The 16,323-nt window shown below is 38.1% G+C and overlaps 1 protein-coding gene and 1 pseudogene across 1 annotated transcript in view; one reads left to right on the top strand and one right to left on the bottom strand.

The window, feature by feature from the left end:
- Positions 1-16,323, bottom strand: part of LOC139438262 (BCL-6 corepressor-like) — a 161,907-nt gene that overhangs the window by 19,063 nt on the left and 126,521 nt on the right. The window contains 1 exon segment of the mRNA XM_071213401.1: positions 883-1,028. Within this exon segment, the coding sequence (XP_071069502.1) occupies positions 883-1,028 (146 nt within the window).
- LOC139438230 (non-selective voltage-gated ion channel VDAC1 pseudogene) lies at positions 8,510-9,454 on the top strand (annotated as a pseudogene).

Below are 16,323 nucleotides of genomic sequence, written 5' to 3' on the forward strand. Positions count from 1 at the left end.
AGGCATCATTTTAAGTGTGATAAGAGTAAAAAGTGGGAAAAACAGAAAAGTTTCTGTTATAGATTAAAAAAATTTTTTAAATCAATGTTCAATAATGAAACTTAAAATAGAATATAAATATTTTAATAACAGATACAAATCACAGCTAAGTTTAAAATATATAATTTTAGGAAAGATAATAATTTTAGAAAACTTTTTACAGCCTTAGTACAAAGATGTCATAACAAATGTGCAATGAGTAGCAAAGTAACTAGCTTCTCTAAACTTTATCTTAAACCAAAGAAAAGGCCAAATATTTTGCTGATTTTCTCAAAACTCAAAGTGTTTTTAATTTCTGCCCAGTAAAACCCAAATAGAAATGACCAAGGTTCCAACTAATACATATTTTTTTAAAGATTTATTTTTTATTTATTTCTCTTCCCTTCCACCCCACCCCGAGTTGTCTGCTCTCTGTGTCCATTTGTCCATTTGCTGTGTGTTCTTCTGTGTCCACTTGTATTGTCAGAGGCACCGGGAATCTGTGTCTCTTTTTTTGCGTCATCTTGCTGTGTCAGCTCTCCGTGTGTGAGGTGCCACTCCTGGGCAGGCTGCATTTTCTTCCACCTGGAGCGGCTCTCTGAGAGAGGCGCACTCCTTGTGTGTGGGGCTCCCCTAGGCGGGGGACACCCAGGCGTGGCACGGCCCTTCTTGCACATGGCAGCACTGCACACGGGTCAGCACATCACATGGGTCAGGAGGCCCTGGGTTTGAACCTTGGACCTCCTATGTGGTAGGTGGATGCTCTATCAGTTGAGCCAAATCCAATTCCCTTAGGTACCAACTAATACTTAAATAAAGAATATTTCTTGAATGTTTTTGTTTCTGTCTCTTGAAATGACCTACCTTTCAGAAACATTTCCATAAGTTCACTGTGGGTCATTTTCATGATAGTTCTACCTGAGTATGTAGCCAGAGTAGGATCGGCACCATAGGAGAGGAGCAGACGGACAATTCCCAAGTGATCACTCTCAACTGCATCATGGAGAGGCCTAGGAAGACACATGCAATAGGAAATGAACATGTGTACCCAATGTTTGTTCCAAAGTTGTTTCCATTAAAAACAGTCAAAATTGGAGGCATGTGTATCATGTCTTCTAAGTGTTCTAGGCACACTATTTCAATAAGGGGTTGCCTAGTGACACCACTCTCACATAAATAGGGAAACCGAGGCACTTGGCTAGTAGCCCATGGTCAATTTATCAATTACTCTATTATTTCTAGGCCTAACTCGACACATCAGAGAAATGACTATTTCAGGCCAAATTCTAAAATGAAAATCTACCTTAACCCACAGCCAAATTCAAGACAAAACTGGAAATAATTTCAAAAAATTTAAGGACTAAAGGACTGTAGAAAGGGAAAAGAAATGGCAGAAAAAAATTCCATAGTTATAGAAGCCAAACAAAATCATTAACAATTTTTAGAAATGCCTACTCCATTTTCAAAAGAAACTTGGTGCAAAGATAAATAGTTAGTGACGATATTCCTGAAAGTCTAACTGCTGACTCTTCTACAGATCAATGATCAAGCCTTTGACCCAGAATCAGCAAGCCACTGCAGTATGTTCTTAGGAGGGTACAAAACCCCCTCACCCATGTCCCCTACAGGATGCACTGCTGTCTGCAATTTCACCCAGAGGAAATGCTCTTTGGAAACAGAAAAAACAAGTAAATAACAGGTTTGCGATATTTATGATGTCAGAACTGTCCTAGTGACCACCATTCAACTCACACAAGCATGAAGACACTCTGGCTAATTCAGACCTGGGTCTCTGCCCAAGAAATTGAGGCCAAGGGCAAGGTGAGAGTCAAGGCCAGGGATAGGCCTGATTATGGCACTAGCTCTCAGTATTCCTGGGACTAGCAGTTAAGCTGTATTTAAATATAGTAAATTAAAGAATGATGTAAAGACCTTTGTCCCAAAGCAATGACACCTCAACACAATCCCAGCAACCTATGTTCACCAAAACAGAAAAGTCAATCCTCAAATTCATATGGAATTGCAAGATGCCCTTAAAAGCCAAATTAGCTAAAAAATGTACAGAATTCTACGTTTAACAATTTCAAAACATACTTTGAAATCACAGATACCAAACCATTAGAGGAATCGATTTAAGGACTGTGGGAAGATGGAAGAGTAGGAAGTTAAAGGAATCTATGGATCTACCAAAATAACTACTAAACTTGAAGAAACTGCCTGAAACAACCAATTTAAACTCCGAGGCCAGGCAAACAAGGTATAGGATCAAGGAACAGGAGGAACAGGCTGGTAAACTGAAATAAAGACTGGAGAACTTCACCCTCCATGCAGTAGCTATTCTGTTCCCCCTGACTACTGGATGGAAGGAGTGGGAACTGGAGCTCATAAAAATAGACCTGCATACTCAGGGTTTGTGTGGTCTGATTCTATATCTCTATCTTTCATTAGCTATTTCATATCACTGGGGACTTAGTTCTGAGGGTGGATATTGTTACAATGCCTCTGAAGAGAAGAGGAATCTTAAAGAATTTCTTTCTTAAAGACTAATCTTTCTAAAAGTATGGAAACCAGTTAAAGCCCTGTATTAACTGGACAAGTGCTAAATTAAGAAAACACAGCTTCAAAAGTCATTGAAGAATCTCCTTGTGCCTGGTCGGAACCTCCTTACACCCTCCACAACACCAAGTGGGGCAAATTGTATTTCCATTGTGGGACCTTGGCTCTAGATCCTAAGGGAGAAGAGTGGCTCCTGCACATACTGGGGATTATGTATGTCACTGTCAAGAAATCAGATGTAAGTTTGAGAGTCTTGGGTTTCCCCCCCTTCTCCGCCCCCCCCAAATTTGTCCTAAGATCAGAGAAGTCACTTGCAGATAGCTGGAAAAGTGTGAGGAACCATTAAGTTCTTTCTGTGGCCTGGGACAAAGGACCACCTACATTAAGACACTCAAAAGAACACCTAAGGCAATTCTCTAGCAAGCAAAAGCCAAGAAGAAGCAAACTCCCAAGCTTGGGCTCCACATACAACTGAAAGAGAAAGAGGACAGGTACTTCTCTCATTTGCCTTGGACTTACATGCTTGATAGGAATGCTAAACTCTGAAGAAAGCATTCAAATCAACTAGTCAAGTACAGTACAGTACAGTCACGTACAGTTTCTCATCTGAAAGCATGAAGGATGAGGGCAAAAATGCCGTGGTATGAAATTCTTAAATCACTGCAAGAAAACAGGCGTCAACCAAGAATTTCATGTCCATCAAGCCTTTCTTTCAAAAATGAAGGCGAAATTGAGACGTTACCAGATAAACGATAAGAGAATATGTCACCACTAGAAATGCCCTACAATAAGGCTAAAGGAAGTTCTTCAAAAAGAGGAAAAGGATGTTAGATAGTGCAGCAAAGCAGTATAAAGAAATAAAGACCTCCAGTAAAGGTAAAAGCTGAGCGGTGTCAAATTACCGCTCTTACCTGAAAACTATAGGGTCTAGAAAAAAGAAGAGCAAACTAAATGCAAAGCAAGAGAAAGGAAAGAAATAAAATAACACCAGGAATAAAAGACGTAGAATAAAAACTAGAGATGACTGTCACAAACAAGAGTTAGTTCTTGGAAATATCAATGAAATCGACAAAGTTTCAGCTAGACAGTTTAAGAAAAGAAACAGGACGGAAATCAGAAATGGAAATGGGGACATGACTAACAAACTCACAGAAACAAAAGGACTAAAAGAGGATAATATGGACAACTGTATGCCAACAAATTGGACAACCTAGATAAGACGGAAAAGTTACCAGAATCATACAAAGTTCAAAGACTTAAGAAAAACAGCATATCTCAACAAAACAATAACTAGTAAAGAGGTTATATTACTAAGCAAAAACTTCCTAACAACAAACACAACAAAAACCCAGAGCCAGAAGACATCGCAGGTGATTTTTACCCAACATTCCGAGAAGAATTAAAACTTAACCTTTTTCAAAGTTTTTGTTAAAAAAATCAGAGAGAAAATCGTCCCTTAAAAGCCAGATAAAGATACCCCATGAAAAAGACAAATACCCCTTAATATATAGATGCAAAGATGCTAAAAAAAAATGTTAGCAAACAAATCCAACAGCACAGCAAATGAATTTTACATCGAGATGAACAAGGATTTATCTCAGGTATGCCCGGATATATCGACATAAAATAAGAAAATCAACAAATGTAATATATCACTTTAACAGAACAAAACGTTACGTTAAATAAAATGAGGTTCCCAAATACCCCCTCCCCACCCCATCCCTCTCCTCCCACATCAACAACGTCTTTCATCATTGTGGCACTTTCACTGCATTTGGTGAATACATTTTGGAGCACTGCTACACTGCATGGATTATAGTTTACATTGTAGTTTACACTCTCCCTCAGTCCATTCAGTGGGTTATGGCAGGATATATAATGTCCTGCATCTGTCCCTGCAATATCATTCAGGACAACTCCAAGCCCCCCAAATGTCCCCATATCACACTCTTATTCCCTTATGCCCAGTAGTAATGAGCATTTAATGAAGCCAGGAAAAACAATTCTAACTGCAATAGCAATTAAAAGAATGAAATGTGTAGGAATAAATCTAATCAAGGATGTGTAGAGTCATAGAGAAAACTACAAGATATGCTAAGAGAAAGCAAAGATGATTAAATAAAAGACATTCCATGTTCGTGGCCTGGAAGAACAAATATTAACATGTCGATCTCATCAAAAGAAATTTACAGATTCAATGCAATCCCCAATCAAAATTGCAAAAACAGGAAACCCAATCATTAAATTTCTATGGTCGGACAGGATTTGTAATTAGTACTGCTAACGCATGGGTATGCTAGTGGTTTGCTTTTTCTTGTGTTTTCTTTTTTGGAGTAATGAAAATATTCTAATATTGATTGAAGTAATGAATGAACAATTGTGTGATTAAACCAAATGCCACAGATTGTACACTTTAGGTAAACTGGATGATTTTATATATACGGCAGGATAATGGGCTCCAAACAGCAAAAGTTATCTGGGAAAACAAGAATGAAGTTGCAGTACTCAGACTTCCCAAACCTACAATTTATTACAAACCTATGATGATCAAATCAGCGAGGTACTGGCACAAAGACATATCGACCAATGGAATTGAACAGAAAGATCTTAAAGTGAGACAATAACTCAGATTTATGGTCAATCGCTTTTAGACAAGTGTACTATTCCACTTAATTCAGAAAGCATAGTCTCTTCTACAGATGGTACTGGGAAAAACTCGATGTACATGTTCAAAGAATGAAAGTGGATCCCCACCACACGGTATATACAAAAACAAGTAAAAATGGACAACAGACCTAAATCTAAAAGCAGAACTATAAAATTACTACAAGAAAGGTGGGAAAGCATCTTTAGGATACTGTGGTAGGCATGGTTTCTGAGATTTTACACACAAAGCACAAGCAATTCAAGAAAAAATAGATAAGTGGGACCTAATCAAAACTGTAAATTTTTGTTCCTCAAATGTCTTTATCATGAAAGGAAAAAGATAACTTCCTTTAAAATGAGAAAATGATTCTTGAGGAATTAGTATATTCACAACATGCAAAAACCCTACAACACAACAATAAACAATAACCCAACTTAAAAATGGGAAAAATATTCGGAAAAAACATTTTTCTGAAGAACACATACCGAGACCAAAAACACATGAAAAAATGCTCAACCTCACCAGTTATGAGGTAAATGGAAATCCATACTACAATGCAATACTATTTCATCCTCACAACAGTATTGGCTATTAAATCCAACATGGCCAACTGATTCTGTATCTTTTTTGTTTTGTTTTCTTTTTTTTTTTTACTTTATTAGAGAATTTGTGGGTTTACAGAACAGTCATGCATAAAATACAGGATTCAAACATATTATCACCCCTTGCGTTGGTATGGAACACTTATTTCAATTGATGGTGACATTATTTATATAATTGTATTATTAACTCTCTAGCTGAAAGTGTAAAAAGGTTCACTGGTTATGTAATATGGTACTATCAGTTTTTAAAATTTTTAAATATTAATACCATGTGTACAATCTAACATTTCCTCTTTTAATGACATGCAAATATATAATCCAGTACTATTAATCCCATTTAAAATATGAGACTGTCAGGTTATAAGATAGGTCTACACTTAGCTCTGAGGAAATCCCAAACAGAGGTCGACAGTGGTTACAGCATTTCACATTTCCACTAAGCAGTAACTGGGTGTTTCTATTTTTCTAAATCATCTTCAACTGTTGGAAAATTTCCTTTTTTAAACAGCAGCAATTCTAATGGGTGCTATTGTAGTTTGGATTTGCATTTCTCTGATGGCTGGATGTTGAGAATGCTTATTTGTACCTTCTGGCCTTCGTATATCTTTTTTGGGAAAATGTCTATACAAGTCATTTGCCCATTTTAAATTGGGTTGTTTGTCCTTTGGTTGCTAAATTGAAGGTTATCTTCATATAATCTGAATATAAAACTTTTACTGCATATGCAGTTTCCAAATACTTTCTTCCATTCTGTAGGTTTTTGTTTTACTTTACTTTCATGATAAAGTCTGTGAGGCACAAAAGTTTTAAATTCTGACGAGGTCCCATTTACTTATTATCTCTCTAGTTACTTGTACTTTGGAGGTAAGGTCTAAGAAACTATTGCCTAACACAAGGTACTGAAAATGCTTCCTTCTTTTCTTCTATGAGTGTAATAGGTTTGGATCTTGAATTTAGGTTATTGATTCTTTTCTTTGAGAGGGAAGGGAGCAGTTTAATACTTTACTGTGTGGAGCTCTACTATGACAAAGTGAACACTTACACATTCCATAGTGATCCACTTTAGAGTGATTTTTGCATAAGTTGTGAGATAGTGGTCCTCCATCTTTTTGCAACTGCAGATCTAATATTCAGAGCACACAGGGATTACTACTTCCCAGTGGAGTGGTCTTTGCCTTCTTTTCCAAAATCAATCGGCCATAAACGTGAGAGTTGATTTCTGAGTTCTAAATTCAATTCCATTGATCTCTATGCCTGTCCTGTCCTTGTCTCTGTACTATGTCGTTTTGATAACGGTGGCTTTCAAGTAAGTTTTAGTATTGGAAGTGTGAGTCTTTCAACATAATGCCTCTTTTTCTTTGTGGCTTAGTTATTCAGGGACCCTTATCCAGATAGATATAGATAGATATAGATATAGATATAGATGATATAGATACAGATATGTGTGTGTGTATATAAATTTTTTAGGAGGTACCTGGGATTGAACCCAGAACCTCATTCATGAACAGCAGGTGCTTAACCAGTGAGATAATTGCTTTCCAATGAGAGGTTTTTTTTTTCTTCGTGTTTGTCTCTTTTGTGTTTAGTAGGTACAAGGATTGAACCTGGGACCTTCATAATGAGAAACAGGCATTCAACCACTTGAGCTATATCTACTCCCCAATTCCATATAAATTTGATGATTGGCTTTTCAATTTCTGCAAAGGCTGCTGCAATTTTGGTTAGACTGTGTTGTGCTGAAATATGTAAATCACTTCAGGCAGCACTGACATCATAATGATATTTAGTCTCCCAATCCATGAACATGGAATATATTTCTCTTTATTTAGATAGTCTTTGTTTTCCTTTAGGAATGTTTGGTAGTTTTGGTGTATAGGTCCTATACATCCTAGGTGAGATTTATTTCTAGATATCTGGTTCTTTTATTTCCTATTGTGAATGGAATTTTCTTTAAATTTCTCATTCTGACTGCTCATTGCTTTTTTATATAAACACTTCTAATTTTGGGTGTTGATCTTATTCCCTGTTACTTGCTAGTTACTTATCAGCTCTAGGAGATTTCTTGTAAATTTCTCAGAATTTTCTGAATGTGGGACCATGCTGTCTGTAAACAGAGAAACTTTTACATCTTTTCCAATTTGGATGTCTTTTGATTTTTTTCTTACATAACTTCTCTGGCATGAACTTCCAGCACAACATTGAACTGTAACAGTTATAGTGTGAATCCTTGACTTGTTTCTGATATTAAAGGGAAAGCTTTCAGTCTCTCCACCAGTAGGAAGGATGCTAAGCGTGGGCTTTTTTTGCTCTAGCTATGAATTCTGGCACAGTGTGAAATAACAGTGGTGACAGTGGGATGCTTGTCTTGTTTCCAATCTTTGACAAAAAGCTTTCACCAGTCCCTCAGATGTTGGCTGTGGGTTTTTCATATATGCCATTTAGCATGCTGGGTAAGTTTCCTTCTATTCCTGTCTTTCAAAGTATTTTTATCAGGAGAGGATGCTGGATTTTGTCCATTCCCTTTTCTGTATGAATTGAGATGATCACATTATTTTTTCCCACTGATTTGTTAATGGGTGTGTTACGTTAATTGTTTTCCTTGAGTTCAACCGCCCTTCTACAACAGGAGTAAAATCCACTTGAATGAGGGCTGCTGCCACTGCTGAGCCACCACCCCTGACAGAACATGGATGTGCCTCCTATATATTTTGATCTTTGGAAATCCACCAGGGATGTCTTTACCAAGGGCTTAATAAAACTGGACTTGAAAACGAAATCTGAGAATGGACTGGAATTCATAAGGTCAGGCTCAGCCAACACGGAGACTACCAAAGTTACAGGCAATCTGTAAACCCAGATAGAGATGGGCTGAATATGGTCTGACATTTACAGAGAAACGGAATACTGACAATACACTGGGCACCAAGTTTACTGTGGAAGATCAGCTCACACATGGACTGAAGTAGACCTCTAATTCACCCTTTTCATTATTTAACACTGAGGGGTGGCGAGCTAAAATCAAAACAGGGCATAAGCAGAAGCACATCAACCCAGGCAGTGACATGGATTTTGACATTCCCAGGCCTCTATTTTAGGGTGTTCTGATTCTGGATTATCAGGCCTGGCTAGCCAGTTATCAGATGAATTGAGACCACTAAGTCCCAAGTGAAACACAGCAATTTTGCTGTTGGTCACAAGACTGATAAAAAATTCCAGCTTCACACTAATGTGAGTGAGGGGACAGAGTTTGGCAACTCCAATTACCTGCAGATAAACAGGAAGCTGGAGACATCAATCTCACCCAGACAGCAGGAAACAGACATATTCATTTTGGGATAGCAGCCGCATATTGGACTGACCCTGATGCATGCTTCCTGGCCAAAGGGAACAAGGCCAGCGTGATAGGTTTAGGATTCACTCAGACCTATGGTTAGGTATCAAACGGACACTGTCAGCTCTGCCAGATGGCAAGAATGTCAATGCTGGTGGTCACAAGTTTGATCTAGGACTGTAATTTAAAGCACAGATTAGTACTGTGCAATCATTTAGCTTTAAACCATTTTTTAGCATAGCTACCTTCAAAATTTACTGTACCTTTGATGTTGTATATCTGGGATCCAAGAACTGCTAAATATCATGTTAGAACTCCAGGTTAAAGATGATTCAGCTTTAAAACTATAACCTTTCAGAGGTACAGAGGAAATCCAATTCCAAAAAAGAAAAAAAAAATAGCTCCTTTAGGGGAAGTTTGGGAGGAACTTGGTGTCCCTCCAAAGATTTAGGTTTAATTTTTATCTAGAAATGGGTGCAAGTGGAGGCCGATAATATGTAAGCATTTAGGAAATTCCTTTTGAGTAAATAAATGAAATTGTGATTTCTTGAGAATTGAAACTAGGTTTCCTAATCCCAGGTGTGCCAAGGTTCAATGCTTGATAGCATATAAAAATTTATCTCAAAGGGGCACTTTTAGATAGATCTTCATGACCTGTTTCCACCCTAGTCACCTCTTTTACAGTAAAAGTAGTCTGTAGGGCTTAGTAGGCGTTTTGTGCCATTTTGGGGTGGAATGGATGGATGTGACAAAGCCAATAATTCAGCTATTAATTCCCTCTTGGTGTGTGGTTTTGTGCACCAGAGTAGGAAATAGATTCCAGGAGCTCCTGCTGCAAGAATCTCTGTAACCATAACATGGTGACACACCCTGAAACTAAACTGGACTTTTGTTATATTTGCATGACTCAATTTAATTTCAGCAGCTTAATGGGTGCGTTTTAGAGTCTTCCATTTATGTGGAATTAGATCACTCCTTTCAAATTCTGTAATCAATATCACAAAATAAAACGAATAAAATATTGAAAACTCAAAAAAGCCCACTTTATTATGGTGTGCAATTCTTGTATTATGCTGTTAGAGTTGCTATACAAATATTTTGTTGTGATTTTTTGTATCTATATTCATTCAATTCTTTGGGAGAGTTTGAGCAGGATTGGTATTATTTTTTCTCAAAATGATTGGTAGAGACGAAGCAAGATTATGAAGTAGGGAAAAGCTGGCTGCATTGTTCCTCCAAAAACTATGGCAAATTAGTCCGGTTTGCTGGGCATAAAGGAAACGGGGATGTCGTGGGTGCAACAGGAGAGAAAAATGGAGTGGGGGGTACCCAGCCAGGCACCGGCAGAAAGGAAAGCTGCACAGGATCCAGCAGGAAGATCAACAGACAACTGGCTCTGGGGAAAATGGGAGCCACTGTAGGGTCATCAGGCAGGTAGACTGATGTGCAGCCGGCTATGTGGCAGGGGACAGTCTACTCAGTCAGCTAAGATTCTGGAGGAGAGGTGAGCTGCTGTAGGGCTGTCTGAAGGCAAGCTGGCACAGAAGCTGTGGAAGGCACAGAATAAGCAGAGGAATCTAGTTGGAGGGAATCTAGTTGGAGGGGTGCCTTCTACCTGTACCTGCACAGAGGCAGTCTCTGCGGTGACTGATTGATGGGTGTAAGCAGGTAGAGAGGAGAAGCCTTGTGGGCACTAGAGGGCTGAGAGAGAGAGGTCTGTTTGTTTGGTCCCTTCAGACCTCATCTGGATATCTGCGTAACACGATAACCAAAAACGAACAGGGGTAGCAATACTGAAATTCAACAAAATATACTTTAAATGTAAACCTGTTGTAAGGGACAAAGAAAGACACTATAAATAAAAGAAGTAATCTACCAAGAAAAAAGAACAATCATAAATTTTTATGCACCTAGTCAGACCGCTCCCACCGGAGGCAAATACTGGTAAAACTAAACAGAGAAATTGATGCCTCTACAATCATCATGGGGAATGACAACACACCAGTATCACTAATAGAACATTTCAGCAGAGGGTCAACAAGGAAAGAGAGATTTTGAATAAAAATTTGAAGGAACTAGTTCTCAGGAATGTACACAGTACATTGCATCCAAGAAAGGGGAGGGTAAATATTCTTTTCTAGTATTAATTACTCATTCTCCAAGACAGATCAGAAATCTGAACAGACTTAGAAAAACTGAAATTACACAAAAAAATGTTTCCCTGACCATAATAGAATGAAGCTGGAAATCACTATGGGGAAGAGGTCCAGAATAGGAACAAATACATGGAAGTTGAAACAGAATACTCTTGAACAATCAGTGGGTCAAAGGGGTAAATTCCAAGAAAAATTAGTACCTACCTTGAACCGAATGAAACTGAGAACAGAACATAGCAAAACTACTGGAATGTAACAAAGGCCATTCTGAGAGGGAAATTCATTACCCTTCAATGCCTATATTTTATAAAAAGGGAGGAGCTAAATTCAAAGACCTAACTGTAAACCTGGTAGAATCAGAAAAAGAACAACAATCTAATCCCAAGGCAAAGAGAAGGAAATAAATAACAAAGAATAGAGCAGAAATAAAAGAAATAGAGGAGAAAAAGAAAAAAATTAACAAAGAATTAATAAAACAAAAATTGACTTTTTAGGATTTTTAAAACTGATACACCCTTAGATAGACTAACAGAAAAAAGAGCGATGTAAATGAATAATAACATAAGAAATCAAAGAGGACTTCACAACTGACCATACAGAAATAAAGAGTATTGTGAAAAATACTTTGATAAATTGTATGCCAACAAATTGAATGATTTTAATGAAATGGAAGAATTTCTGGAAACATGCAAGCAACATATATTGACGAAAGAAGAAACAGAACTCAACAGACCCATCACACATAGTGAGATATAATTGGTAATCAAAAACCTCCAAAGTACTCTTGTTATATAGACATATTTACTTGATAGAGAGAAGCCCACACAGTAACTAAGAAATTATTAAACTTCCCTCCTGGGGAATGGCTGCTACATTCTCAAATAAAAAGAACAAAACACCTGGAATATATGAGCCATAGTTAATGAAACAGACTAATACAGCAATCCTTGATCTTCTTCTAAATATACTTTATTTTAAAGAGGTTTTAAGTTACAAAAAATGTTACAATGAAAGTATAATTTATACCCATATATACCCAAACTCCTATCCTCCTCATCTTTTCCTATTAATGACATCTTACAATATGTGGTATTGTTACAATTGGAGAATAAATACTGAAACAATGCTACTAAGGTCTATAGTTCACACAGTGGTTTACATTTAATTCCAGTCCTCTGAAAATGCCCTATATTCCATCTACTCTTCCCTTCCTTTCCTCTCAGAACCTTTGGTAACCACTATGTTGAAGGCATTTTGTAAGTTCTTCCATTATTCCAGTACTAATAAGTTTACTTTGCCCATGATTGCATTGCCCCTTAGGTTTGCTCGTTCTTCAACCTTGAGGATTTTGGAGCCATTGGTCTTAATGTTTGTACTTCAACCCTTACTCCTGCATAATTAAAACTTAGCCTAATTATAATTAAGACCAAAGACTTGCCTCTTGAAAATCTCCTTGTTACTCAAACATGGCCTAAATAAACTCACTACATTTCCCCCTGGCATAGGATCTGAACCCAGAGTATAAGCCTCACTGGCATTGAGGGATTATTATCAAACACCGACAACTGAGGCATCTGAAAAAGACCTAGACCAAAGAGGAAACAAGAAATACAAAAGAGTTACTATGGCTGCAAGATTTCAAGCTGAGTTGAGAAGGTATTTCAGAGATGATGTCTATGCACATCTCAGACAGCTCTCGCTAAGTGTCACAGCACACAAAACCAAACAAGAGGTGCTCCTGAGGTCTCTAGGGTCACTGGACACTATAGACAAGGTACACAGCACCATGAAATCAGAACTCCTGGCAATGGGTTGGGCCGTACCTTGGAATATATACTAATGTCTATTCCCAATTTAGTAGATTTAGCCTTATTTATAATTTCCCTGCACATGATTTTGTACCCTTTTATTTTAAGCTCTAATCAGCACTGTAGCAGTATGATATGGATATGAATTCCAAAAATAGATATCGGATTATGTTTGCAATCTGCCCTGTACCTGGGATGATTGAGTTATGATTAGGGCTTTGATTGGGTCACATGATTAGGGCACCAAGGGGTGAGGATTCACAGATAAAAGGCATGGCAGAGGACAGAGCAGAGTGTTTCTGAGGTTGGAGTTTTGATGTTACAGTTTGATACTGAATACTTAAGCTGGAGCTCCAGCAAGTTAGCACGCAGAGGAAAGAGAAGTCAACCCCAGGACGGAAGGAATCTTGAACCCAGAGAAATGCAAGCCCCAAGAACACAGGAACCTAGCAAGCCTGAGCCCTCGCAGACATCGGAAGGCAACTTGCTCCAAAAAGACTCTGGCGAGGGAAGTAACTTACGCTTTATGGCAAGGTATCTGTAAGCTCCTACCCCAAATAAATACCCTTTACAAAAACCAACCCATTTCTGGTATTTTGCATCAGCATGCCTTTGGCCATCTAATACAAGCACTATACCCTTTAAAATTACGTCCCGAGGACTTTAATCTTCAGTAGAGTTCATATGCCTGAATCTCATCATAGTTTTGGCCAATACCTACCCTCCAATTCATTGGACTCAACCAGGACATCTAACGAAATGTTGAAAACGGACAAACACCATTTGAAAAAAAAACCAGACAAAAGGAATCTACAACTCTAAGCAAAACAGCTCCTTCCATCTTCCCCGTAAGCTCTAAGCTCCCTCTCAATGTGAAACAACGGCAACACCCTCCCCAAATCCTAAATATAGAAGAAAGAACAAACATAAAGTGGGAATGCAAACATGGAGCAAAGCAGAGCTATTGTTGTTGTTGTAAGTGAAGAATTTGTTACATTGACATGAGAATGCTCAGCAGAATTTCTGAGACGAGCAGGAGAGAAGAATAAATGGTACATAAGGCACTTTTGGACATTGGTATTGTTCTGCATCATATTTAATAACAGATACTGAACGTTAATCATTTTTTTCAAATCCTATAAAACTGTACAGGGAAAAGTATAAACCACAATACTAATGACATACCATGGTTAGTAGCAATGAGTCAATATTTCTTCATTAATTGTAACAGGTGTACCACAATAAGGTAAGATGTTATTAACAGAGGAAAATGTGGGGTATACGGGAATCCCTCATACTTTTGATTTAACTTTTGTGCTGTCAAAAGCTGCTCCATTAATAGTGTTAATTATATGGGGGGGGGGGGGGGAAGGAAACCCTCACAACCAAGAAAAGCCCAGGACTAGATGACTTCACAGAGGAATTCTATCAATCAGTCTGGAATGAGTCAATACCAATACTGCACAAACTCTTGCAAACAAACTGAAAAGGGGGAACATTACAAACTCTTTCCAAAACACAGAAAAGAGGGAACATTAACACATTCATTGAAGCTAACATAATAACCCTAAAACAAAAGCTGTATAAAGACAGTACAAGATAAGAAAATGACAGACTAATCTCTCTAATGAACTTAGATGTGAAAATCCTCAACAATATACTTACAAATTGAATCCAGTAACATTTTGTGTGGTCTACGTATCTTTAATTTTTTTTTTTTAATGAGGAAAAAAAGATGAAAATATGTGTTCAAAAAATGAAATAAAATAAAGGTACTAATGACTACTTCCAAAGGAAACAAAAAGCAAAAACAAAAAACACACCATGATCCAGTGGGCTTTATCTGAGGAATGCAAATAGCGATTCAACATAAGAAAATCAATTGATGGAATACACGATATGAAAAAGTTGAAGGGGAAAATATCACTTGATCATCTCTATGTTGAAAAGGCCTCTGTACAACCCAGCATCTTTTTAATTTTTCACTTTATTTGTCATTTTTTAAAGATACATAGATCACAAAATTGGTACATTAAAAATATAAGAGGTTCCCATATACACCACACTGTTCACTCCCACTCCACCCAGATCAACAACCTTTTCCATGTATGTGGCACATTCACTGCATTTGGTGAATACATATCAGAGCACTGCTACACAGCATGGATTATAGTTTACAATGTAGTTTATACTCTCTCCCAGTCCATTCAGTGGGTTATGGCAGGATATAAAAAGTCCAGCATATGTCCCTACAATATCATTCAGGACAGCTCCAAGTTCCAAAAATGCCCCCATATCACAGCTATTCTCTCTCCTGTCCTCAGCAACTCCCATGGCCACTGTCCCCACATCAGTAATATAATTTCTTCAATTGCTAGTGTCACAAAAGTTCTATAGTAAAACACCAGTAAGTCCATTCTAATCCATATTGTATTCCTCCATTCTGTGGTCCCTGAGATGTTGATATCCACTTCACCTCTGAATTGAGAGTGGGCTTATATCCCACATGACTGAATGATGCAATTCTCCTGCTTGGAACTGTGGACACTGTCAGTTACTTGGTTAGGTGGTTGACCATCTTCACCTCTCTGTTAGCTGACCTGGGTAAGTCCAACCACCTGGAGAGTAGGAATTGCAGCTGTGCTGAGGCTCAAGGCCCAGCGGGCACATGGCCAGTCTATAGATTCAAGTCTCTTGAGGATACACCAAAGACAGAGCCAAAAATAGGTTCAGTGAAGGTGACAGAATAGTCATGTACAGCAAGGTCACATCTGAGTCTAACTGCATCACACTCGGGAGCACAAATCCCAAAGTAGGGACCACTCTCAAGGTACTGAACTCTAGAGCCATCTGCCATGACTCTAAAACCTGTGTGTCTCTGTAGCCATCAGGAGCACCAGTACCTGGCATTGAATCTACTTTGACTGTCTCTGGGATCCTGCTGAGATGAGTGTAAGCATGACCCTGCTGATGACCCCAACTCATTTTGGAAGCCTCTTAGCCATATAAACTCATTTGCCTTTACCATTTACCCCTTTTATTCAAAGTCTTTTTCTAGTTGCATCACCATTTGGTCTTGGTAATTATCCGTTGGCACCAGGGAGGTTCATCCCCAGGAGTCATGTCCCATACTAGGGGGAAGGTGATACATTTACATGCTGAGTTTGACTTAAACAGTGGTCATATTTGAGCAACATGGAGGCTC

Source organism: Dasypus novemcinctus, chromosome Y (assembly GCF_030445035.2).
Source record: "Dasypus novemcinctus isolate mDasNov1 chromosome Y, mDasNov1.1.hap2, whole genome shotgun sequence".
Taxonomy (NCBI): Eukaryota; Metazoa; Chordata; class Mammalia; order Cingulata; family Dasypodidae; genus Dasypus; species Dasypus novemcinctus.